The sequence below is a fragment of the Oncorhynchus kisutch genome, linkage group LG5 (genome assembly GCF_002021735.2).
Source record: "Oncorhynchus kisutch isolate 150728-3 linkage group LG5, Okis_V2, whole genome shotgun sequence".
In the NCBI taxonomy this organism is placed as follows: Eukaryota; Metazoa; Chordata; class Actinopteri; order Salmoniformes; family Salmonidae; genus Oncorhynchus; species Oncorhynchus kisutch.
The window spans coordinates 30,254,524-30,281,523 of record NC_034178.2 but is presented as its reverse complement, the minus strand read 5'-3'; the positions used below and the strand labels follow the sequence as shown (position 1 = coordinate 30,281,523).

Below are 27,000 nucleotides of genomic sequence, written 5' to 3'. Positions count from 1 at the left end.
TTTTAGCAAGCAGCAGGCATTTAGAATGAAATGTGGAGTGGAGCTTCATAGTTACGTGATGACATCATGTGCCCCCCCCCCCCACCTTCAAATTATCAGTCATCATTTATTTGAAAAACACTGTTCAATCATCATTTGTCGCAATGAAGAACATTTGACAAAGGAAAAATCCACCCCTGTCAAACAGATAGAAATGTTGCAGATCTTTAGAAAATATCTCCTATATGTGCCGTTTCCAATACACATCGCAATGAAACATTTTGTGAAATTGCGTTTGTCTAATAAACCCGGGTCAATGGAAACCTGCCTAGTAATGATATATAGGCTCTTATTCTTTCTAAATGTTCTATCACGTGACCTCAACAGGACCTCCATGTGTGTTTATGGTGCGTCGTAACGGGGATGAATCATGTTATATATGCATTCTGGTGTAATGACTGACAGTCTGTGTCCTTCAAGCACAGTCCAAAAGGCACCATTATCGTCCAATTAGCATTTCACTTGTTAATACATTTTCCCCCAACAATGTTTATTCCGCCTGTTGTGTGATTAATGTCCATGCATGGTAACATATCTGTTTTCTTCAGTTGATTTTTCCATGTCTTTGTGAGGATGGCCGTCTGTCTTTGGCTCTCAGCTCAAGGGTCTCTCCTGTCCAAGTACACGCAACGCCACAAAGAGGACTTGACTCTGAAATTCTTTCAGATAAGAGTTGCTAGGTGATGCCATTATTCATGCCTTTTTTTGTGTCCCTATATTCATACCCAAATTCTGAGGTTCTTTATGAAGACTCTCATTAGTAGTCATATATTCATACCCCCCCCCCCCCCCCCACACACACACACACACACACTTGACCCCTCCCTCTCCTAGCGTGGGAAAGATGGATTGTTGAAGATGCTTCCAGCTATTTGTAAATCTGTCCTCCAGCTTGCTCATTTTTCTGAATTATAACACATGCCAAGAATATCATAAGTAAAAACCAGTGGTTTCTGGACTCTCATGTTCTCTCTTACTGCACTAATAGTAGGTGAGAAGACAAGATGTCATGCTATTTATTACTATTGATAAGAATATAAGATACAATGAATATTATATCAACATTATTCTGAGGCAGAATAGTCTGTGTGTGTGTGTATGCATGTGCGGTGTATTCTTGAAGGAAATGTACAAATAGACAGCACAATATTATTCATTTCATAAAAACGCGAAATGCTCGGGGTACAGTCATTTCACTGAATACACATCCGCTCTACACAGGTAGTTCAGAGTCTAATGAGATGACCCCACCCTTCGGCATACCATATATGGATTGGGTCTACATTCCCAAAGGCGGGGCTCATGACGCCACCTGTTTCTCAATGGGACGTTCGGCTGTAACAAGGGCAGTAGACGGTAGCGCTCACAGAAGTTCGGCGATATTACGAGATCCGCACACAGAGTAATTCCCGTCAAAGTTAAAGAAATGGATTTCCGTCGTATTCGTTGTTGTTCTTTGTTTTTGTATGTATTTATTAACCACGTGTTTATTACTCTTCAATCGAAAGAACGTAAGTGCAACATTTTTCGTCTTAAAATGTGTATGTAAAGAGCTTTGCTTTGTGGACCCACATGATTGTGAGGTTTGATGAGTTGGGGGATTGGGCTGTGACATGGCACTCTTGTAATATTATTGTATATGTTTTGTATATTACAGTGCTAATACAATGTTAACTTTAAGCTTTTCTCCTCCCAATATTTTTTATTTCAATTTCAGTACGTTATTATTCTTATGATAACTTGTCAATGTGGGGAAAGACCCCTCTAACAATTCCATAGGCTATTGAAAAATATTTAATGTACTGTTTGTTGAACATGGTGAAATGATGAAGATGGTTGAAAATGGTCTAGAAATTGTCTAAGAATTAGCCTTTGTTGAGTTAAAGAAAGCCAGTAAATTGTACACAGCCAAATCAGAAGTGTGAAAGTAACTTGCTGTTAGTGTTGATTTGAACACTTTTGCAGTGTGTATATGCATCCACTTTCAACAAAGTGATGTTCACACTTTCAAAAGTGTTAAAATGTTTACATTTAGACAGTGTTTCTGTAACCCTATACAGAGTAGAACATTAAAACTGGCTGCATGAAATTCACAATGCACTGGAATGAAATATTAAGGATTTTACAATACACTGATGTGAACTAATTAGTATTTCACTCTACTCTGGAGTGCAATATAATGAAATGGAGTATTGAGTAAAGACACATTTGTAGAGTTACCACCCATGACTGTATTTGTTAGTGACACGTGCATGGTTGTTCTTTTAAAAGGCCTATGGTTTTCAACAAATTATTTCCTAGGTGTATGCTATCATTAAAATTAAACTCTGACAATATACATGACGTATATCATACATACACCTTACTTTAATGGCCTAGTTTTATCCTAACTCAGTGGTGTTAGGAAACTCCCGGTTTACAGGCCATATCAGCCTGCAAGTCACATTATGCTGGCTTGCAAAGTGATGTGTAATTCCTGTTGGAATCCAGACATAATTAGGATATTCAAAAGTTGTAATTTTTCTTCACCTGCATTCAGAATGACTGTCAGGATAATGGAAATTGATAAAGGAGACTACCTAAACCATTTAAACTGGAACAACCATATCAGTAACGAGTGCAATAAATCAAACTAACTGATATATTTGCCTTTGTGTTGCATAACATTAATAAGTCAATCAATGTACATGCAAAAACACAGACATTAAAAACAATCCTAAAAAATCTACTCGCAGTAGAGCATGCTGGGAAATGACACTGATGGGTGTGGTTTTGATGGGACTGTTTTACTCTCCACAGTATAAAACAATAACTCTGGCTATTAACACTGACACTGGGATTATCTTTAGACCACTGAGTGTTAATTTCACTGTTACAGAGTGAATTTAACTATTGAATCAACACTAGAAATGTAACAATAAAAAATCAACACTGGCTAATTTACTGTGTAAACTAACTTGGCTACTTTAAACATGCAGTAATGATCATTCTCAGTATTCTTCATTTATAAAACTATTTGATCAGGTTTCAAGGAAGGAATATTACTCCACATGGTTAAAACTTCTAAGAAGCTTTTAGTTTCAATATTGGAGTGGACAGGGTCTTGTACTGAAGAAAGAGGGGATAGGAGTGTAGGCTGTGTCGGACTTCCGTTGGTTCTTAGGGATGATCCCAACTATTTTCACTCCCTTTTATCATGCTTTTCAACTTCCCACGCTTTTCTCAGCTTTCTTCATCCAAACATATAGTAATTAATAGTTGACGGTTTATTAAATCAGGTTTGTCATGCCAGGGCATGTCCTCTTCAATGCAGTGGGTGGCATGATATTGGGCCTATTCGGTTAATCTAGTTCTGGGTATTTCTACTGTAATAATTGTTGGCTCAGAGAATCAAAGTAACTTTGATAAACCAGTTGAAGAGTAGTATTACTTGTCCATTGCTAATTACATAACTACACATGTTCAATTGCTTATGAACACCATATGTTCTCATATGAATTAAGAATGTTTTCTAATAGGGCTCTCTATTTGTCTTTCTGTAGAGGTGCTGCTGGATATGAAAGCTTCTGGGGGAGAGTTGGGCTGGTTGCCCTGGCCACATGAAGAAGGGGTGAGTAGTTATATCTTGAAGTGAGGAATTATAAGGATTTCCGTAGTCTAACCAGATGGTCGATTAGGACTCAAAAAATGACATTGATCGTAAGGTGTATTTCCCCTACTACTACCCAATGGTGGTTAACATAGGATAGATGTCACACAATGTTGATTCCAAGCCACATGTTTAAGTAGCATGTTTTAAAAGGGTCATAAGTTCTGCTCTCCAGAGGAGTAGAATGCGAGCTATTTTCTTCACTCTCATTCCTTCAGAATAGTTTTCTGGGAAAGATGGAATGATTGGCAGCTCGCAAAGTCAGCCGTTACTGGTTTTAAAGCAACCCTTTAATAATACAACCATGAATGTCATATAAATTCCAGGGTAAGAGCTGCATCTGAATTCACAGGACAGAAGTCACTTTTCTTTCATAGAGCCAACAAGTTATAATTCCTACAGTACTCCACAAAATAAACATTCTTTTATTTGATATAAAGCGGTGATATGAATGTGGGAGGCTCCCGTCAGTCACTGTGGAACATAAGACTAGGGGAATAAGAAAGGAAGGCAGATGGGTTGTGTGGGAGAAAGGCATCCCTCTATCTATAGTTGTGTGGTTGACTGTCTAAAAAAAAGCAACAGGACGTGGTCAGTGGCAGTGTGCTGACTGCTTTTCTTTTGTGTCCATGAGGTTTACAGATCGTCCAATGCATTCTATTGGATCCCCCCCCCCCCCCCCCCCCCCCCTGTTTTATGATGTTTCACCCATTCTCACCAAACCTCCTCAAACTTTTGAAGCACATTTCAATTTGACTTTGGAGTGGAAGTGTTAAGAATGCACATTGTCCTTGTCTTTGATCTATATCTAACGTCTCTTCCTTCGCACACACTAGGTTTCTCCTACTGCTCTCCCAAGTCCACGAAACAGACTTGGAATAAAGCACTCACTGTGCATGGTCCAATGAAGTATGCCTTTGTGGCAGCCATCTGAGGTGTTAAAATAATTCAGGATGGCTATTCTTTTAAAGCTCTGTGCTTAATTAATGGATGCCTTTAAATACTGCTACCAGGCAAGCATTTCCTTATTTTCTCTCTCTTAAAACAGACTTAATTGTAGCCAATATCGCTGCCATGTCTTTTCCATGAGCCTATAAAAAAACAAACAGTTTAACTGCCTTAATGCTTGGTATTCCACAAGAGTTTTGGTTTTAGTGTTATGTCTGTCTCACACAGCCACTCACATCTGTTTGTGGAAGCCACACACGTCGTTTAGCACGGCACAAGTCCAGATCAAATCCTTCCCTGGCATGTGGAAAAAAGTAGCAGGAAATTAAGCTTGAGCATTTTATAGGCTTCTCAGCAGGCAAACAGTTGTTTCATGAATAAAACAGCAAACTGATCCTTGACGAGAACAGAACCCCCTTGACGTTTTTCGCATTCTCTTAAACCCTCTCTCTCGTTCCCTCACTTCTGTTTGCTGCTTTATCAACAGTGACCCTTGTCCTGTACATTGTGTTAAACTCAACCCCTGTTCTCTCTCTGTTTCAGTGGGAGATAGTTCAGACAGTGGTGAACGGCTCCCTCCTGTACACCTACAGTGTGTGTAACATCGACGCGGGGGAGCAGGACAACTGGCTCCGAACCACCTTCATCCAGCGGCGCCCAGGGACCACCCGCGTCTCTGTGGAGCTGCGCTTTGTCATGCGGGACTGCAACACCTTCGACGGCGCCTCGCTCGCCTGCAAAGAGACCTTCAACCTGCACATGTCTGAGGCCGATGCCGACGTGGGCACCATCTTCCGCAAGGGCCAGTTCCGCAAAGTGGCCACCATCGCGCCGGACGAAATCACGCGAGGCCGCGGGGCGCTGAAGGTCAACGTGGAGACACGGGCAGTGGCCCCTCTATCCAGGAAGGGCTTCTACCTGGCCTTCCAGGACATGGGAGCGTGCGTGGCACTGCTCTCTGTCAGGGTGTACTACAAGACGTGCCCGTCCACCGTGCAGAGCCTGGCCGCCTTCCCAGAGACGGTGGCGGACGCCCTGAGGGAGGTGGAGGGAACATGTGTTGAGAACGCAGTGAGCCAGGCCACCCCACGCATCTACTGCACAGCTGAGGGAGAGTGGGTGGTGCCCGTGGGACAGTGCCAATGTCGCGCAGGCTACGAAGCTGTTGGAGACTCCTGCCAAGGTAAGACTTACAGCCAGGCTTCACATATTGCATCTCTCTACAACACCCCGACCCTCTCTCTGCCTGTTGTAGTGTTGGCCTAAAACGGGCTCTGTTGTATTGGGCGTTAGTTTTAAACAGTAGCTGTATTTATAGAAGCACAGGGCCTAACCACCACCCTGACTGGGTTTGAGAAATGACTGCATGGGAATGTTAATTGTAGTTTCTTCAGTGATTTCAAACACCTCAGAAATAAAAACGGTGCATTTTTCTGGATTCAGAGGAATGAATTTAGAGAAAACAGGGGAAGGTGTCTGGACATGCTTTTGTTTGTTTTGTTTTGTTTTGAGTAAGTTGCTCTATAACACCAATAACAGAGTTTTAGGATTGTAGCACTATTTCCAAACATATTATGGGAGAGGAACAGAGAGAGGGACTGTCTGGGAGAATATGTCAGAGATGAATAAGTATAGAGGAAGTTTTTGAACGTTTTGACTGCGGTTATGAGGTCTCCTGGTAATCGTACCTGTTGCTGTTGGCCAACATTCTTTCCACTGTGTTTGTCTCTCATACTTAGGAATGAGGTGGGTGAGGAGGATACTGTTTTATAGACAAGGAAAACTGGACAAGAGAAATCTGACTATAGAGGCTTGAGGCTTAAGAGTGTTAACTTTAAATAAGAATGTTGTTGTTTAAGAACGTGCAAATGCAATCTGTTTTTTTTTCTGTTTTTTTTTTTTTTAGGCGAGGAGACTGGTGGAATGAGAGATATTTGTATTTTTTAAATGTTCTATTTGAGAAGGACACTGAGTACTCCTAGAAAGAACACACTACGGTAATGAAATTGAAATGGGATGTTTGCTCACATTGTTTGTATGGAAGTTGCCATGTCTTTGGTATTCCAGGGTGTGGTGTGTTAAGCTATCAGGAGGAAACATGGGAGGGAAGGGAGACGGGGAAGGAGAGACAGCGAGGGAGGAACATTACATGATTGTATGCTCAGTGAACTGTGGGGATTTCTGAAAGGAATTCTTTCACCCTCACGTCACCTCCTGTACTGATTGACTGAGGAGAGCAGTGTGGCTCGATGTGCCGACTGAAGAGTACCTGAGTGATGTGTCTTCTCCACACAGCTATTTGTGTGCGCCTGTAGCCATGGCTGCGGTGAACCACAGATTACAGGGACTGTGCCGTCACGCCCATCTCAGTCAGGAAGGGTATACTGAGTCAGTCTGTGGTTTCTGACAGACAAGAGGCTCCCTTGTTCAACAGTCAAAGATTCTAGTCACCTTGTGTGACAGAACTAGTTAGATGGTATCTCTTTTACTCCCTATTACAGTAGTTTATAGACCAGAGGTATTCATCTCTTACCTTACGAGGTCCGGAGTCTGCTGGTTTTCTGTACCTGATAATTCATTGCACACTCCTGGTGTCCCGGGTCTAAATCAGTCCCTGATTAGAGGGGAACAATGAAAACATGCAGTGGAACTGGCTTTGAGGTCCAGAGTTGAGATTTATATAGGCCAGGTAACCAATTTAGCTCATAGTTTGACATGTTGTTACCTTACGACAGAGAAGAAACACTTCCATTTATCTAAACATTGAGAAAGTAGTCCACCATAGCTCTAAGCCTGAGGAAGAGGACTTCAAAGGGGCTGATAGTTCCAGGCGAAAGGGGGAAGGCCAAGCTCAGGAATGTTCCAGGTCCAGAATTCCCCACCTGAAGCGGAAATTGTCAGGGAGTCCTGGAGAGGAAAGGGGTATGTTTTAATACCAGGAAAAAGTCAGATTCCAAACCCTGCTGGACAACCTTGTGATCAGGATACAGGAAACGTGACGTGACGTTTTTGTCACCTTTGTAAAAAACAAAAGAGAAAGGTTATTGTACAGCGGTTGTCATAACGCCTCAAAGCCTGAAGCCAATGTGTCCCAAAAAATGTATTAGGGAATTGGGGGGGGGGGGGACACACTCAGTTGTCATAATACCTATCGAGACCTAGGCCAATCTTTCAAAAACATCGAAACGACCGGAAAGTCCAGAAAATTGCCAAATAAAGTGGACGTGACAAACTTGTTCAGTTAATTATTACACTGATTTATAACACCGAGTCATATCCTAATTCTCTGTGTAGTCAAGCAGAAACACGTTCCTCTCCATGACAATGTATTTCTGGGATTTCACCAAAGGCCCTCCGGAGAGGATCCGCTGGGAACGAGGAATTAAAGGGGAATGTTGGACCGGGCTGACTCAAATAAGCAGGTTGTCCATGACTCTGTGTGAAGTCGCGAGGGAGGGGAGTTAGTGGTTGGTGGATAGTTGGTGGTCTCATGAGAGCTGGGTTAGTTAGATGTGTGGGACCGCCGGGTGCTTAGTTAGGTGTGGAGTGTAATTTAGTCAAGAGGATTAGTGTGGAGCAACAGGACAGCTTTTAGAAGGATGACATGCCCTGCTTCACTCCACTCATCCGGTCGTTAACACACGCCACGGGCTCTTTAATCCTCGTTCCCACTCGTTAGAACAATGGGCCGGCACAAAGAGCAAAACACATATTCAATTAATAGAAGCCACTGCCACCACCGCTCATTCATCAAGGGCACAGCCGCACATGAAGAGAACAACCGGGACAATGTGTGGCGTTATTTCAGTCCAAGGTCCCTACTGTTAGTGAGTCAGATATTTGAATGTCCTTAAGTTTGCAAGAATATATATATATTTTTTTAAATGACACTTAACACAATGCGTCAATAACAAATAACCACGTTAACACAATGCGTCAATAACAAATAACCACGTTAACACAATGCGTCAATAACAAATAACCACGTTAACACAATGCGTCAATAACAAATAACCACGTTAACACAATGCGTCAATAACAAATAACCACGTTAACACAATGCGTCAATAACAAATAACCACGTTAACACAATGCGTCAATAACAAATAACCACGTTAACACAATGCGTCAATAACAAATAACCACGTTAACACATGCATAATAACACATATCTTTCACATATCTGAAGTTTAACCCACTGCTATTTGAACGTTCTGGAAAGATTGCTCTCGTGCCACTGATATACGCAACGCGCACGCCACCGTTTTAAGGGCTCTGATGATTCAACACAATTTATTTATGGCACCACTCAATCCAAACCCAGTCACAATAGATGAATAGGGGTGGGGGTGCGTTGATACGTGACAGGAGTCCTGCTGCTCCTTTTCAGATGAAATAGGCTGGCCTCCTTTTCTTATGCGCGAGGGGCCCTATACACCCCCACACTCCCCGGGTGACTCCCCAGAGAGAACTCCTGTTGGTACTTTAGACTTTAACCCATCCCCCATACATCCATCTATTCATCTCAACCCCCCCCCTACTCAAACTCAAAATCTCGTCCCCATTCTTTTATTGTGGGGCCGGTTGTAACGCAAAGGTCCTTCGGCCATAGTGATTAAGTCACCGGCGGATCCCTCTTGTCCATCACAGGTCACCCTCTTCCCTATAGAGACCAGATGAAAGACTGATCCCCTGGGGAGACATGAGAATAAAGGGAGAGAGAGGAGATAGCTCAAAGGAACCATTCTTACGCGTTCTTAAAGTAAACAGTCGATCCACACAAAAAGAACATTTGCGTTTAGGCTCCAACAACACAGTCGTTCAACAACATCTCCCCTCTAGCAGTTCTTCCTCCAGACTTCCTCTCCCACTGCTCCATCCTGGCATGTTGTCATTTGCCATCAGAGGAAAAGAGGAAGGAAGGAAGCCAAACGTTGCATTGCATTTCTTGCATTCTGGTTTCTGTCCAATACACACACACACACACACACATTAACCCCCACAAGTTCTGGAATGGAAGGTACATTTTTTCTCTATATTCTACAGGTCAATTAAAAATTGCCAGCAGTAACCATGTTGCTAGGGCTCCTCAAACAACAACCACGTCTACATTCACAGTCTAACCAGGCCCTTCTTTTACGTTGCTGCTACTCTCTGTTTATAATCTATGCCTAGTCACTTTAATTCTACCTACATGTACATATTACCTCATTTACCTTGACTAACCAGTCCCCCCTCCGCACATTGACTCTGTACCGGTACCCCCTGTATATAGCCTCCACATTGACTCTGTACCGGTACCCCCTGTATATAGCCTCCACATTGACTCTGTACCGGTGCCCCCTGTATATAGCCTCCACATTGACTCTGTTCCGGTGCCCCCTGTATATAGCCTCCACATTGACTCTGTTCCGGTGCCCCCTGTATAGCCTCCACATTGACTCTGTTCCGGTGCCCCCTGTATATAGCCTCCACATTGACTCTGTTCCGGTGCCCCCTGTATATAGCCTCCACATTGACTCTGTACCGGTGCCCCCTGTATATAGCCTCCACATTGACTCTGTTCCGGTGCCCCCTGTATATAGCCTCCACATTGACTCTGTACCGGTGCCCCCTGTATATAGCCTCCACATTGACTCTGTACCGGTGCCCCCTGTATATAGCCTCCACATTGACTCTGTTCCGGTGCCCCCTGTATATAGCCTCCACATTGACTCTGTACCGGTGCCCCCTGTATATAGCCTCCACATTGACTCTGTTCCGGTGCCCCTGTATATAGCCTCCACATTGACTCTGTACCGGTGCCCCCTGTATATAGCCTCCACATTGACTCTGTTCCGGTGCCCCCTGTATATAGCCTCCACATTGACTCTGTACCGGTACCCCCTGTATATAGCCTCCACATTGACTCTGTACCGGTGCCCCCTGTATATAGCCTCCACATTGACTCTGTTCCGGTGCCCCCTGTATATAGCCTCCACATTGACTCTGTACCGGTGCCCCCTGTATATAGCCTCCACATTGACTCTGTACCGGTGCCCCCTGTATATAGCCTCCACATTGACTCTGTACCGGTACCCCCTGTATATAGCCTCCACATTGACTCTGTACCGGTGCCCCCTGTATATAGCCTCCACATTGACTCTGTACCGGTGCCCCCTGTATATAGCCTCCACATTGACTCTGTACCGGTACCCCCCTGTATATAGCCTCCACATTGACTCTGTTCCGGTGCCCCCTGTATATAGCCTCCACATTGACTCTGTTCCGGTGCCCCCTGTATATAGCCTCCACATTGACTCTGTTCCGGTGCCCCCTGTATATAGCCTCCACATTGACTCTGTACCGGTACCCCCTGTATATAGCCTCCACATTGACTCTGTACTGGTGCCCCCTGTATATAGCCTCCACATTGACTCTGTACCGGTACCCCCTGTATATAGCCTCCACATTGACTCTGTACTGGTGCCCCCTGTATATAGCCTCCACATTGACTCTGTACCGGTACCCCCTGTATATAGCCTCCACATTGACTCTGTACTGGTGCCCCCTGTATATAGCCTCCACATTGACTCTGTTCCGGTGCCCCCTGTATATAGCCTCCACATTGACTCTGTACCGGTACCCCCTGTATATAGCCTCCACATTGACTCAGTACCGGTACCCCCTGTATATAGCCTCCACATTGACTCAGTACCGGTACCCCCTGTATATAGCCTCCACATTGACTCAGTACTGGTACCCCCTGTATATAGCCTCCACATTGACTCTGTACCGGTACCCCCTGTATATAGCCTCCACATTGACTCAGTACCGGTACCCCCTGTATATAGCCTCCACATTGACTCAGTACCGGTACCCCCTGTATATAGCCTCCACATTGACTCAGTACCGGTACCCCCTGTATATAGCCTCCACATTGACTCAGTACTGGTACCCCCTGTATATAGCCTCCACATTGACTCTGTACCGGTGCCCCCTGTATATAGCCTCCACATTGACTCAGTACCGGTACCCCCCTGTATATAGCCTCCACATTGACTCAGTACTGGTACCCCCTGTATATAGCCTCCACATTGACTCTGTACTGGTACCCCCTGTATATAGCCTCCACATTGACTCAGTACTGGTACCCCCTGTATATAGCCTCCACATTGACTCTGTACCGGTACCCCCTGTATATAGCCTCCACATTGACTCTGTACTGGTACACCCTGTATATAGCCTCCACATTGACTCTGTGCCGGTACCCCCTGTATATAGCCTCCACATTGACTCTGTTCCGGTACACCCTGTATATAGCCTCCACATTGACTCTGTACCGGTACCCCCTGTATATAGCCTCCACATTGACTCTGTACCGGTACCCCCTGTATATAGCCTCCACATTGACTCTGTACCGGTACCCCCTGTATATAGCCTCCACATTGACTCTGTACCGGTGCCCCCTGTATATAGCCTCCACATTGACTCTGTACCGGTACCCCCTGTATATAGCCTCCACATTGACTCTGTACCAGTACCCCCTGTATATAGCCTCCACATTGACTCTGTACCGGTACCCCTGTATATAGCCTCCACATTGACTCTGTTCCGGTACCTCCTGTATATAGCCTCCACATTGACTCTGTACCGGTACCCCCTGTATATAGCCTCCACATTGACTCTGTACCGGTACCCCCTGTATATAGCCTCCACATTGACTCTGTACCGGTACCCCCTGTATATAGCCTCCACATTGACTCTGTTCCGGTACCTCCTGTATATAGCCTCCACATTGACTCTGTACCGGTACCCCCTGTATATAGCCTCCACATTGACTCTGTACCGGTACCCCCTGTATATAGCCTCCACATTGACTCTGTTCCGGTACCTCCTGTATATAGCCTCCACATTGACTCTGTACCGGTACCCCCTGTATATAGCCTCCACATTGACTCTGTACCGGTACCCCCTGTATATAGCCTCCACATTGACTCTGTACCGGTACCCCCTGTATATAGCCTCCACATTGACTCTGTTCCGGTACCTCCTGTATATAGCCTCCACATTGACTCTGTACCGGTACCCCCTGTATATAGCCTCCACATTGACTCTGTACCGGTACCCCCTGTATATAGCCTCCACATTGACTCTGTACCGGTACCCCCTGTATATAGCCTCCACATTGACTCTGTTCCGGTACCCCCTGTATATAGCCTCGCTTGTTATTTTACTGCTGCTGTTGAATTATTTGTTACTTTTATTTTCTTAATTTTTTTTACTTATCTATCTTTTTACAAAACACTTATTTAAAAAAAAAATCTTAACTTCTTAAAGCATTGTTGATTAAGGGCTTGTAAAAGTAAGCATTTCACTGTAAGGTCGAACACCTGTTGTGTTCGGCGCATGTGACAAACGCAATTTATTTTATAGTTCAGAAGTGACGGGAAGGACAGAGTGATTATCTGCTGTGCTTAGTGTTTCCTTGGCATCCAGTTGACAAGTGTGACTTGAGGATGGAACTTGAGGATGGAAAGGACAAGTGGAAGCAAATCGTCAGGAAAATCCTATTCCATTCGGTTTAAATACAAAGGTCTGGTTACAGTTGAACCGCAGCCTGAGTTTCCTTCCAAGCCCCAGGGCACTGACAGAGATACCGTGTTGTTGTGTTGTAACTGAATCACTCTCGCCCCATTGTGTCTATACATATTGTACTAGGACTAATAGTGACCCTCCTTTCTCTTTCAGCGTGTACGCCAGGCTCCTTTAAAGCGTCCTTGTTCAGTGAATCCTGTGAGGTTTGTCCGGAGAATACTGAGCCATCTACAGCTGGCGCCTCCCTGTGTCCATGTACGGAGGGATTCTACCGCTCCCCATCAGACCCTCTCACGTCAGCCTGCTCTGGTAAGAACCATGGCCAGATAGTCGGCTACAACAGGGCGTACCACCAACAAAGGTTTTAGCCACTTCTACGACTTTTCCTTCAGTTATTCTGTGGCCGACCCATGGTTTACCTCATACCCTCATACAATACATTGTCTTTATATCATCGTCGTGGTGATAGAGGAATCTGAGGATTGTTAATCGGGTGTATTAGCATGTCGGAATGTCTCGTAATAACTCTGTCTACTCTTTGCCTCCTCCTCCTCCTTTAGCCCCGCCCAGCGCCCCTCGTGACCTGGCCTCCACCACTCTGTCAGCGGACGGCAGGCTGCAGCTGTCCTGGAGCCCGCCGTTGGTGACAGGAGGCCGCCGGGACATTTGCTACAGCGTGGTGTGCGAGCGCTGCGCCGGGGCCCTGTGTGTGCCCTGTGGGGACAAGGTCCGCTTTCAGCCCGACCCCATGGACCTCCAGGACACCGTGGTGACAGTCAGCGAGCTGGAGCCCCATCTCAACTACACGTTCACTGTAGAGGCCCGCAGCGGAGTGTCTCAGTACAGCAGCCAGAGACCCAGCAGCACCATCACCACCGCTCTGCACTTCACTGATCCCCCCAAGGTGACGTCCATCCGCCTGGACGAGCGGACCACCACCAGTCTGTCTCTGTCCTGGGCTCTGTCCCGCCGAGCACCATCCCACGTCAACCACCGCTATGAACTCATGTACCGCAGGAAGGTAAGACATACAAAGGCACACGTCCCTCCTCTCCCTCTCCCTCTCTCTCTCTCTCTCTCTCTCTCTCTCTCTCTCTTTCTCTCTCTCTCTCTCTCTCTCTCTCTCTCTCTTTCTCTCTCTCTCTCTTTCTCTCTCTCTCTCTCTCTCTCTTTCTCTCTCTCTCTGTCTCTGTCTCTCTCTCTCTCTCTCTCTCTCTCTCTCTGTCTCTCTCTCTCTCTCTGTCTCTCTCTCTCTCTCTGTCTCTCTCTCTCTCTGTCTCTCTCTGTCTCTCTCTCTCTCTCTCTCTGTCTCTCTCTCTCTCTCTCTCTCTCTCTCTGTCTCTCTCTCTCTCTCTGTCTCTCTCTCTGTCTCTCTCTCTCTCTCTCTCTCTCTCTCTCTCTCTCTCTCTGTCTCTCTCTCTCTGTCTCTCTCTCTCTCTCTCTCTCTCTCTGACACACAGCACGTCTAATAGTACTAGTGTAGCTCGATAGTGAATCCCCTCTCAGTCCTCCTCTCTCTCTCTCTCTGTCCCGTGCAGGAGGACGACAGTGAGCGTGATGTCACCACATACACAGTCCTGGTTCTTGAGAAGAGTTCGGTGCAGATCAGTGACCTCTCCCCTGGCACGGCCTACATGTTCAGAGTCCAGGCTCTCAGCCCAGAGGGGAAACAAGGGAGTTACAGCATGGAGCATGAGTTCAAGACCCTGCCCATGGGTAAGTGCCCAAGAAACTGGAGACTGTTCTTTTTCTCCTAATGTCCAAATAAGATTTCTTTGCCACTCGAGTGTGTTGTGGTCTAACTGTGTTCTCTGGGGGTTTTCAGCGGAGTCTCAGATCCAGAGCAACTCCACGGTGGTCATGGGAGCTGTAGTAGGAGGAGGAATCATGCTGCTGGTTGTTGTAGTCGTTCTACTACTACACAAACGGTTAGAACACACTACTGCTATCATATCCCTCTGTCCTAAGATAGTATATGATTATGGGTGGCTCACGGGCCAGTGCTGATTGAGAATGTAATGCCATGCCATCTGTAAGATGTTGTTGAAAACTGTAACCGTAGCTGACTGAGTCTGTGGCTGCAGACAAACTTACCGTAGCTGACTGAGTCTGTGGCTGCAGACGAACTTACCGTAGCTGACTGAGTCTGTGGCTGAAGACGAATTTACCGTAGCTGACTGAGTCTGTGGCTGCAGACAAACTTACCGTAGCTGACTGAGTCTGTGGCTGAAGACGAACTTACCGTAGCTGACTGAGTCTGTGGCTGAAGACGAACTTACCGTAGCTGACTGAGTCTGTGGCTGCAGACAAACTTAGCGTAGCTGACTGAGTCTGTGGCTGAAGACGAACTTGCCCTTTCTGCTCCGGCAGCCTTCCTGTGATAAAATGGATCGACAATGTTCAAACTTGAGAGGAGATTGACGAAATGAAAAGCCACGTCGTGGCTCTAGCTAAACTTGTCTAGTCACCACAGGAAGCATGTTGATGGGTCTCTAGGCTATTTAGTTAGGGATGCCTTGATATGAATGTCTTAGCATTGCCTATTGTCTGACCAGTCCTAATAGTTACTGTGCTTCCTAACAGGAAACTGAACTTCCGTCACCGACAGCGATCAGAGGACCCCTACTTCTCCAGTTCAGGTAAGAACCACAGCACCCGTGAATATGTACCTAGATTAGATTAGAGACGTGTCCTACCCGAAGAGATTATCTCCCATCTCCACCGCCTTCACTAATTGTCTTTCGCACTTCCTCAAGATCAACTGAAGCCCCTGAAGACCTACGTTGACCCACACACGTACGAGGACCCCAACACGGCTATCCTGAAGTTTGCCAGCGAGATTAATCCCAGTCTGGTCACGAAGCAAAAAGTCATTGGAGCCGGTAAATGTCCAAACAGTTTACAGTAACATTTTGAACAGATCTCGCCGATCCCCCTAAACCTCAAGATGAAGATTGCTGTATTAGTGTTCATCTCTGTGTGTGTTTCCGTTTCTCAGGTGAGTTCGGTGAGGTGTACCGCGGTCTGATGAAGGCTCCAGGGAGAGGAGAGGTGGCGGTGGCCATCAAGACGTTGAAGCCAGGCTACACAGAGAAGCAGAGACAGGACTTCCTAAGTGAAGCCAGCATCATGGGCCAGTTCTCCCACCAGAACATAATTCGCCTGGAGGGAGTCGTCACCAAGTGTGAGTCCCTGCTCTCAGACACTGGTGGTGTCTCAAATGGCACCCTATTCCCTATATAGTGCACTACTTTTGACTAGACCCCTATGGGAACTAAAGGGACTAGGGTATCATTTGGGACATGGCCACTGATTGACTACTGATTGATCCTCTACTGATTCACTGAATAGTCATTTGTGAGTTATTGTCCTTATCTAGCAGAGTCCCATATCTCCCATCTCCTATCCATGTGCCTCATTCGTTGACATGAAGAACTAAAATTTGCCCCTTTTCTGTTTATTTATTCAAGCAGTCAAGCATGCCATGATTGTGACGGAATACATGGAGAATGGGGCACTTGACAACTATCTAAAGGACCACGATGGGGAGATTTCCTCGTACCAGCTGGTGGGCATGCTGCGTGGCATCGCGGCGGGCATGAAGTACCTCTCTGACATGAGCTACGTGCACCGAGACCTGGCTGCCCGCAACGTTCTGGTCAACAGCAACCTGGAGTGCAAAGTGTCTGACTTCGGCCTGTCCCGCGTGCTGGAAGACGATCCCGAGGGCACCTACACCACCAGCGTGAGTCAACCCTCCATAGTACTGATGCTAATGTATGGGAACAGAGTGGGGGTATCACAATCTACCATGTGCTTTGCAATTTGTAGCCTAGTTATGTCTTTACATATTATTGGGAACAACGGATGAATAATGCCATCAGTGAGCCTCCTGAAACCTTTACATAAGTAATAGCATTCCTTTCAGTCTTATTCTTATGATGTGTTCTTGTTGCTGTTCCTTCAGGGAGGGAAGATCCCCATCCGCTGGACCGCCCCTGAGGCCATCGCCTACAGGAAGTTCACCTCGGCCAGCGACGTATGGAGCTTCGGCATCGTCATGTGGGAAGTCATGGCCTTCGGAGAGCGACCCTACTGGGACATGAGTAACCATGAGGTAGGTCCTACGCTTAATCTGTCACGTCTCAGGGAAATGACAGGGTGCTGTAGGTTTGGTTAAACACAAGGCCTCTGATGCATCACCTCTGGGTATTTATTCTGGGTGCATAGTGTTTAAAACAACCCACTCAAGGCCACCAAGCCAAAATAGTTCCCACAGTCCCTCTTCACATAAAACTGTTAGTGTCCTCACATTATAACCTGATGAAGACAACTTGTCTGTCGAAACGTTGGACTTAAAACATTTTTTGCATCTGAGCTCCTAGAGTGTGTGGCTCTCCTTTATTTAAAAAAAAGTGTCCACACATTAACACAAAACATGTTCTTAGAGTCTGTTGGCCTAGGCGTGGTCTAAGACAACAGTGGGCAATAAACACAAGCTCTGTGAGAACACAGTCTAAACCCTGCTTCCTCCTCTCCTCAGGTGATGAAGGCAATTAACGAGGCCTTCCGGCTGCCTGCGCCCATGGACTGTCCATCCACCGTTTACCAGCTAATGCTGCAGTGTTGGCTCCAGGATCGCTCCAAACGACCCCGGTTCCCTGACATCGTTAACATCCTGGACAAACTGCTCCGGAGCCCAGAGTCTCTGAAAACCATCGCTGACTTTGATCCCCGGTAAGATGCCAATGAATGAAGCTGATCTCCCCTGGACTTGACAGTTTATCTTGTTCAAATCACATACTGTAAATGTAACACTTACTTACCAATATATTTCCCTGTTCTTACCCCACAGTGTGTCCATCCGCCTCCCCAGCACCAGTGGCTGTGACGGCTCCCCCTTCAGGTCTGTGCCGGAATGGCTGGAGTCCATCAAGATGAGCCAGTACACTGAGAGCTTTGCCTGCGCTGGAATCACAACCATGGAGCAGGTGCTGGCCATGAAGCATGAGTAAGTACTACACACATGTTCAGTGACCACATGGCACAGATGCATCATCCTCACCACATTGCAGGGCTTAGTTGGCACCCTGCCACATTTGAACATACAGTAAGAGTATTCAGATCTTTGTTAAGCATTTGTTGTCCGGTATGCCACGCGATCAGTAATGGAATGCGACACTCTCATTCACTGAATGCTGCACCCGCCCGGCCCCCCGCACCCCGCCCATCTCATTACCCCCATACCATTCCTCACTGCCCCACCCTCAAAAGCATCATTGTACTCGGCTCCAACGGAATATATGACTTTCCATATTTTGCTGTGTCATGTTCAGGTCGGAAGTCGCAAAGGCAATCATATTGTATACTTTCCCTTAACAGCTCCTCTCTCTATCTGCCTTCTCTCGCAGCGACATCAGGAACATTGGCGTGAGGTTACCAGGTCACATGAAGAGAATCGCCTACAGCATCCTTGGACTTAAAGACCAGACCAGCTCACTTAGTGCTTGCAGTACAGTGTTTGCCGTGTGAGACCCCCCCCCCCCCAGCCTGAGATTCCCCAGAATAGGACTGCACTGAACATCTCATTTCACTGTCACACTTAATGGAGCAAGATGGGTTGAGCATGGTTGTACTAATGTCAGAACTGCGCTGCTTTAGACTGATCAGCGGCATGATTGAAGAGGACCCCGCCAGCCAGCCAATCAGAAATGGCAGACGTGTGAAAACGTCAAAGTACCCCATGACAAGAGACACTGAGAGATGTGGTTACAGGTTACAGAAAAAGTCATGTATCAAGAACGTTTTATATTATCAAGTGTGGATATACTGTATAATGGCAGATAGGAAACCACAGCCTTTTGAAATGGCCGTGTGATGACTCGGGAACAGGAAGGATGGCCCCACTTTGTATTTTTCTCTGAACTCGAAGTCTGACAAACGAGAGATATTCAAGCGAAGGCATTCCAGGACCAGGGCTCCCTCCTCCTCAAGCACTCACTTATTCCACCAGTGACTTCTGGACTCTTATTAGTTTTTTTTATAAAGATTTGAGGCTCTGAAATAACAGATGGATAGATGAGAATGCCTGTCTACTCAAAATGACAGGTTTATTGGTCTTCGGAATATTTCCGCTCAGGGCAAGAGATCAGATACTCTTTATCTTTTCCGTTTGATTTTATAGGTTCCATTCCGACTGCAATCCACCTCATATACTTTTCTCCTACATTTTGAAATAGTTTTTTTCATTTTTCATTCATTTCTCTAGTTTACAGTTTGCCTCCATCTAGTCTTATAGTGGTTCTTCCATTATTATTTAATATTTATTGTATTTTGTATTTATTATATTTGTTTAATTAAAAAGACACTGATCTGGCACATATTTGTAAATATGTATTTTTCAGTCCAACAACATCAGCGTTGCCTTGGGACTGAATTGCTTGTCTGAATTCAATCAACTAGCAGAAAATACATTTTGGTACATGAAACACATTAAAAAGAGGCAAGAATGTTTGATTGAAATAGATGAATTGAAATGGAGTTTTCCTTGACACCCACCCTCCAAATCAAAGTTGGTTGTGTCCACAGTTTACCAGATGTTATAGCAGGTGCAGTGCAATGCTTGTTTGACTAGCTCCTAACAGTGCAGTAAAACGTCAAACAAGCACAGAACTAAAATCAAGAAATGTCAGAATGAATCCAATTAACAACCCAAATAACACAGTTAGCTAATACGGTTGTCGAAGCAGAGTCTGCTTCGATGTCAATTGGTGACTGTACCATGGTAGTCTGAAATGTCACATCTCCACTCTACTGTACTTCATCAAATATGCATCACGAGCTACTGAGCCCCTGCTACATTCCCTGTATCTGGGACTTCGCGTTCATTCCTCTTCAATGAACAATTGACTCATCATTTTGAGTTGGACAGCAATTACAGAACGTTTCTAAATGTAATGCTTAGTATTAACACATAGTGTGTTTATCCATTTCAATGTTTCACATCCACCATGTTTATTTTGCATGAATCTACAGTGGGGCAAAAAAGTATTTAGTCAGCCACCAATTGTGCAAGTTCTCCCACTTCAAAAGATGAGAGAGGCCTGTAATTTTCATCATAGGTACACTTCAACTATGACAGACAAAATGAGAAGAAGAAAAAAATCCAGAAAATCACATTGTAGGATTTTTAATGAATTTATTTGCAAATGATGGTAGAAAATAAGTATTTGGTCAATAACAAAAGTTTATCTCAATACTTTGTTAAATACCCTTTGTTGGCAATGACGGAGGTCAAACGTTTTCTGTAAGTCTTCACAAGGTTTTCCCACACTTTTGCTGGTATTTTGGCCCATTCCTCCATGCAGATCTCCTCTAGAGCAGTGATGTTTTGGGGCTGTTGCTGGTCAACACGGACATTCAACTCCCTCCATAGATTTTCTATGGGGTTGAGATCTGGAGACTGGCTAGGCCACTCCATGACCTTGAAATGCTTCTTACGAAGCCACTCCTTCGTTGCCCGGGCGGTGTGTTTGGGATCATTGTCATGCTGAAAGACCTCTTCAATGCCCTTGCTGATGGAAGGAGGTTTTCACTCAAAATCTCACGATACATGGCCCCATTCATTCTTTCCTTTACACGGATCAGTCGTCCTGGTCCCTTTGCGGAAAAACAGCCTCAAAGCATGACGTTTCCACCCCCATGCTTCACAGTAGGTATGGTGTTCTTTGGATGCAACTCAGCATTCTTTGTCCTCCAAACACGACGAGTTGAGTTTTTACCAAAAAGTTATATTTTGGTTTGATCTGACCATATGACATTCTCCCAATCTTCTTCTGGATCATCCAAATGCTCTCTAGCAAACTTCAGATGGGCCTGGACATGTACTGGCTTAAGCAGGGGGACACGTCTGGCACTGCAGGATTTGAGTCCCTGGTGGCGTAGTGTGTTACTGATGGTAGGCTTTGTTACTTTGGTCCCAGCTCTCTGCAGGTCATTCACTAGGTCCCCCCGTGTGGTTCTGGGATTTTTGCACACCGTTCTTGTGATCATTTTGACCCCACGGGGTGGGATCTTGCGTGGAGCCCCCGATCAGAGATTATCAGTGGTCTTGTATGCCTTCCTTTTCCTAATAATTGCTCCCACAGTTGATTTCTTCAAACCAAGCTGCTTACCTATTGCAGATTCAGTCTTCCCAGCCTGGTGCAGGTCTACAATTGTGTTTCTGGTGTCCTTTGACAGCTCTTTGGTCTTGGCCATAGTGGAGTTTGGAGTGTGACTGTTTGAGGTTGTGGACAGGTGTCTTTTATACTGATAACAAGTTCAAACAGGTGCCATTAATACAGGTAACGAGTGGAGGACAGAGGAGCCTCTTACAGGTCTGTGACAGGTCTGTGATTTTCCACCATAATTTGCAAATAAATTCATTAAAAATCCTACAATGTGATTTTCTGGATTTTACCTTCTCATTTTGTCTGTCATAGTTGAAGAGTACCTATGATGAAAATTACAGGCCTCTCTCATCTTTTTAAGTGGGAGAACTTGCACAATTGGTGGCTGACTAAGTACTTTTTTGCCCCACTGTATATGCTATCTCAAACCTTTATTAATGTCCAACTGTATGGGCTAATTGATTATTATTCTTGTTATGTACTTCTTCAAAAGAATATGCCGTTTTGCGCTCTGGACGGACCTAAATGGTAAATGAAGATAGATGAATAGAGGAGATAGAGGTGTAGGAAACGACAGCCACTGGCCCCCAGCTCTCGTTCTCTCTCCTACGATAAATATTGCACATGGTTATCCAGGCAGCAAAACATTCACCCACCCTGCCTCACACACACCAACAAAAAAGGACTCCATCTCACACACAGTATAAAAGACGGTACGCGAGGACAAAAGAGAGGGCTGTGGTGGACAGTGAAGTCTCCTCACAGTAAAGCATTGGGCGGATTAATACAGTGGAAAACTGCTGAATATTTGCCATTTCCACCATCTACCTCCTCACTTCAACTTCAAAATCCCGCATGGAGAGAACTCAAGGTAACTTCCCACAATAATTTAGGATCTTCCTCACACTGTTCCAACAATAACAATAAACTTGCAGGTCCGTTCAGAAGATGTTTTGTTTTACCTGTGTTATGACTAACTTTACAGGAGACATTGATAAGAAATAGAGGGGCTTATGTAATACTACAGTTAATTGTGGTGAGGATGAAAACTAGATGCAGTGTGAGTGTGCATCTGGGGGGTAACAGAGGTGTAAATGGCCGTTATTTTCAGGCCACTCTCATCCTACGGGGACGATCCAGTCGATGGGAGATATGTACCTGTTCACAGTGGATGTGAGTGAATACTCTCCAGAGGATGTCATCATCACATCGTCAAACAACCTTATAGAAGTCTATGCGGAGAAGGTGAGCTGAAGTTCCGGTACATCAAACACTTTTTGTGTATAAGTTATTGTTGTTACCAAATGTTAATCTGTTTTTTAAAGTTTTTGTTGATCTCCCTTACATTCCTCCTCTTCTCATCATTTGTTCTCACCAGCTAGCAGAGGATGGCACGGTTAGGAACACTTTTGCCCACAAGTGCCAGTTGCCGGGGGATGTGGATCCCATGTCTGTGACAACCTCATTGGAAAACAGTGGTGGCTGTCTGACTCTGACTGTCAAAGCCAGAAGAAATTAGTCTTCCATAGGATGTGGGAGGCATTGAAAAAGTTTAAACACACACACACACACACACACACACACACACACACACACACACACACACACACACACACACACACACACACACACACACACACACACACAGAGATCTGGTTGCATTAATTCCGATGATTGTATTCAAATAATTAATTTAATTCACATTCAATTCTAACTTGGGGAATGGGGTGGGGCATAATGTCCTTAGGAAAACATCTATTCTTGAATGAGGCCCTCGGGAATGGTGCTCCGCAGTGCCTAATTTATTCATTAAGTTGATATATGTTTGAAAGGATTTTAATATAGCCCAATGTTTGTTTATTATTTAATGTTACGTCTGTCAGTTCCTCTAAGATCATTTCCAGAATAAACAAATCAAACACCAGCAATGGAAGTCAATAAAATTTTAAGTTAATGGCTTTACTTTGAAAGTAAACGGAAGTTAAGTATGTTTTTTGTTGTTGCAGGAAGTAGGTTGTCATTAGCGTCACAGCAGCAGAACGGTTTTCGGATGTTGTCTTCAAAATAAAGGTCCGTGGTGAAACGCTATGTATATGATATTTTTTTGCGGCTTTGCATGGTTCATAACGCATAAAAATATATAACTACATGGGGAAAAAGCTAAACTAAATGGAATTACTACTTTATTTAAGATCAAGAATATTATAAAGTGGAGAATATTGAGAAATGGTTGGAGCTTAATTAAATTAATGTAAATAACGTAATAGCCTACTGGTAAAAAATATAAGCTTATTTTATGAGTCTTGTTAATTTACTGTTGTTATTTTTCAAGGATGCAATTTTGAAATGTAATGTTTAAGAAAAGTCTTACTGTATTTTTGTTGTATTGCACAAACAAATTGTACTGTACAGGAAAAACAATTGATTGTGTGTCCAGTCAAGTCTACTCACTAGTGTCCCTAGAACACAAAACAGGTGAGTTTAAACATAAAGCAAGGTCATAGGAAGTGTTGCTGGACTTTTATTGTGGTCAAATAGCTTAAATGGGGTGCCTGGACACCCTATGGTTCAAATAAAGCACTGCTCATAGGACGCATTGTCATACCAAAATACCTTCAATGTAAAATACAAAAACCTTATTATCTTCTTTCTGGTGGACACTTTGGAAAATATACAATATACTATATGTGTATTCAAAAAGTCAATAGAAATGCAAGTACATTTGGTTTAAAGAAAGCATACTTTATTCATAACTCAATAATTTATAGGCGTACAGTTTATTGCATTGGGGGCTATGGAGTTGGTGTAGTAGAGAGTGTTGCAGGGTTGTTAGACCAGAGTCCCCAAAGAAATAACACCATATATGGATTCTACTGAACCTACTGAGTATGCCCAACTCCACTTTTACATCGGCACATATAATACTTGTTTCTCTATAAGCAATATGTTATTCATATACAGTGTTTTGCATTGAAGGCATTTATTTGACTTTGGAAAATGTTTTAAAACCAACATTTAATGCAAATGTTCGATAAATATGAACAAATATGCTAATGTTTAGACAATAATTTGTCATATATTATTTTTTAAAATACAAGTTAATTACAGTTTTCTACTACGTGAGGGACTTATATGTAGGGGAAATTCCGTGTCCCGGAAGTACTTAGAAAAAGAAACGTCTTAATGTTGATGACGAGACGCTGGGTTGGGTGTCAAGGTAACAACGCTCATTTTTAGTCTCCGGTTCTCTGTTAGCGTTCTCACAATTTAGTCGCGCAGCGCTACGGTAACGTCAATGTGTGTTAAAATATAATTCATGAACTTCAAAAGGTGCAGGTGGTACGGTCGGGTACTCACGCAGGGACTCCTTATCGGGTTGTAGACGTGCATAGAGCAGATTCTTTATAGATGCCACGCCAGTGCGTAGTCGAACCACACGATATGGCACAAGTCCTCGATCGTGGGTCGATTGTTGTAGCCGACTGGCACCGAAGTGCAGATAGCAAGGAGTTCTTCAGCAGGATTCTACACAAGAAAAAACGTAGAAACTTTGGTATGTTTCTTGACTTAGTAGCTGCTAAGTTGCCCTGCTTGTATATCATCCATAAATCATACCGTACACAGTTAGCCTTATATTGATTCATTAACTTTACATTTTAATACAGCAAATATATTTCAAACAATTTTCCAGGTCTTCTGGAGGCTATAGTGATGCCCCCTAATGTGTCTGTGGACACTGTTCACTACAAGATCTTCATATCAGGAAAGAGTGGGGTGGGGAAGACTGCTCTTGCTGCACGTCTAGCTGGATTGAATATTCCCAACATGCACTATGAAACTACAGGTAGGCCTACTGCAGCTGTGAACATTTGGCACCTGGATATTGTGGGTTAAATTAACATGTGTTTACAGGACGTTTCTCAAGTAACAACTGTTCTTGTAGGCATTGAGACCACAGTGGTGTATTGGCCTGTGAAGTTGAGGGAGAGCGGTCGTGTTCTGTTTTTCCGCTTGCAGCTATGGGACTGTGGAGAGAACGCCTTACGCCGATTTGACCACTTGCTTCCGGTATGCTTGAAGTATCACAAGCTTCACCTAACACAGAAAAAAAGCATAGTAGCATTAAAAAAAACGTTTTGGTGATTCATATGAACAAAAATGATATAATTCCCTTTTCCTGTGCATCTCAGTCTTGTAAGGAGCAGGTGGATGCCATCCTCTTCCTCTTCTCCTTTACTGACCGAGTGTCCTTCGATGATCTGTCCAATCAGATTGCCAGAGGGTCTGAATCTTGCGACAGAGTTGTGAAATTGGTTGTTGGCACCAAGTATCCTTACATTGTTCCCTTTGTGTGTGTGTGTGTGTGTAGTTGACCGTTTTGTGACCGACTAATATCCACTACCCAGAATTCTTTGTTCTTGACAGCGACCTCAGATTTGACCTGTTCATGCATACAGACGTGACGGAGAGAGAGGTGACTCGGTTCCAGGAGGTCTGGGGGTTGCCTGTGTTCCGTATGGGGGGTGACGTCAGCAACGTCAGTAACCTGGGTGAGGTAGCCCCCCTACTGAACTGCTTGGCAGAGCACCTGTGGCACCAGGACTGTGTGGCTACCAGGTCTACCATCCTTCCAGTCGCCACACAGTCAGAGGCTGCTACTGTGGTACATGTATGAAATCCAATAGGTTGAGAGACAATTGTTTTCATCTCCTACACCACTGCTGTGGTGCACTCAACAGCGATATCCTGGAATACCTTCTCACATAGGACTGTGGAGAAACAGAACCTGCATCTGAGTTTATTGGGCCTTTGAACATGTTCAACTTTGTGAGGACAAGCATTCATCCAGGCCTGGAAAATGAAACTTGAGGTAAATGGTGAATTGCAATGTTGGGTTTTTCCTTTTTAGGAACCACTGCCACCTATAGGTTAAACAGCAGGGTGTGTTTAAAAAAAAAAAAGAATCAATCTGCATTTACACATTTTTCAAAGTTGTGATCTAGGTAAACAGAAGGGATACAATTAGTAGCCAGTGTTGGAGTAGTGAACTACATATAGTTAAACTAGTAATTTAAATACATTTTGCAGTAGCATGGTGGTAGTTGAACTAAATTCAAATCTAGGTAGTGTTTTCAGTAGTTAAGAACTTTTTTTTGTCATGTAGCAGTATAGCTAACTACTGGAACTATACGCAACTTTTTTTGCAAAAATAAAATATGGGTGAAGTAGGCAAGAATTTCCTTTTTGAGGCATTTAGACCTGCTTAATTCTCACTTTTCAGTTTTTGTGTTTTTAGGCCAAATTACGCATTCTGTTAACATCTGACTCCAGAGTGATATTATGTTCTTACAATTTGTAGTCTGATATTTCAGATTGAGATATGATTTATAATGTAGTTTGGATGTAGTGAACTACTTTTTCAAAGTAACTTCAGTTAAATAAACTATTTTTCTAAAGGGTAGCTTAACTTCCAGTGTGAAGTCATTTGTAGCTTGCTAAACATTTTCAGAGTAGCTTCCACAACATGTGGTAACACACACAATGTCAAACCTTGACATTGCCAAAATCCATTGTCCGGGTAAACCAGTTCCTCAATTTGCAGAACCCCCTCTTCGC

At 44.3% G+C, this 27,000-nt stretch overlaps 2 protein-coding genes across 3 annotated transcripts; both read left to right on the top strand.

Annotated features, from left to right (window-relative positions):
• Positions 1-1,357: 1,357 nt before the first annotated feature.
• LOC109890874 (ephrin type-A receptor 2) lies at positions 1,358-20,266 on the top strand. 2 transcript variants are annotated; one of them, XM_031824826.1, is made up of 15 exons: positions 1,358-1,550; positions 3,582-3,649; positions 5,180-5,819; positions 13,367-13,522; positions 13,774-14,234; positions 14,752-14,929; positions 15,039-15,141; positions 15,797-15,852; positions 15,970-16,095; positions 16,212-16,397; positions 16,684-16,958; positions 17,181-17,330; positions 17,757-17,950; positions 18,069-18,224; positions 18,625-20,266. In XM_031824826.1, the coding sequence occupies exons 1-15, from the start codon at positions 1,466-1,468 to the stop codon at positions 18,743-18,745; spliced, it is 2,955 nt and encodes a 984-aa protein (XP_031680686.1). In that variant the 5' UTR covers positions 1,358-1,465; the 3' UTR covers positions 18,746-20,266. The 2 variants fall into 2 exon arrangements, with proteins under 2 accessions (XP_031680686.1, XP_020338558.1); XM_020482969.2 differs by having other exon boundaries at positions 1,405-1,550; positions 16,687-16,958.
• Positions 20,267-24,539: 4,273 nt separating this feature from the next.
• Positions 24,540-26,845, top strand: cplane2 (ciliogenesis and planar polarity effector 2). Its single transcript, XM_020482125.2, has 5 exons — positions 24,540-24,937; positions 25,076-25,228; positions 25,328-25,452; positions 25,575-25,711; positions 25,819-26,845. The coding sequence occupies exons 1-5, from the start codon at positions 24,793-24,795 to the stop codon at positions 26,057-26,059; spliced, it is 801 nt and encodes a 266-aa protein (XP_020337714.1). The 5' UTR covers positions 24,540-24,792; the 3' UTR covers positions 26,060-26,845.
• Positions 26,846-27,000: the final 155 nt, after the last annotated feature.

Coding starts and splice junctions, on each gene's coding strand:
- LOC109890874 (XM_031824826.1), top strand. CDS start 1,466: ATGGATTTCCGTCGTATTCGTTGTTGTTCTTTGTTTTTGTATGTATTT. Junction 1,551..3,581: donor TACTCTTCAATCGAAAGAAC/GTAAGTGCAACA, acceptor GTCTTTCTGTAG/AGGTGCTGCTGGATATGAAA. Junction 17,951..18,068: donor ATCGCTGACTTTGATCCCCG/GTAAGATGCCAA, acceptor CTTACCCCACAG/TGTGTCCATCCGCCTCCCCA.
- cplane2 (XM_020482125.2), top strand. CDS start 24,793: ATGCCACGCCAGTGCGTAGTCGAACCACACGATATGGCACAAGTCCTC. Junction 24,938..25,075: donor GAAAAAACGTAGAAACTTTG/GTATGTTTCTTG, acceptor ACAATTTTCCAG/GTCTTCTGGAGGCTATAGTG. Junction 25,229..25,327: donor CATGCACTATGAAACTACAG/GTAGGCCTACTG, acceptor CTGTTCTTGTAG/GCATTGAGACCACAGTGGTG.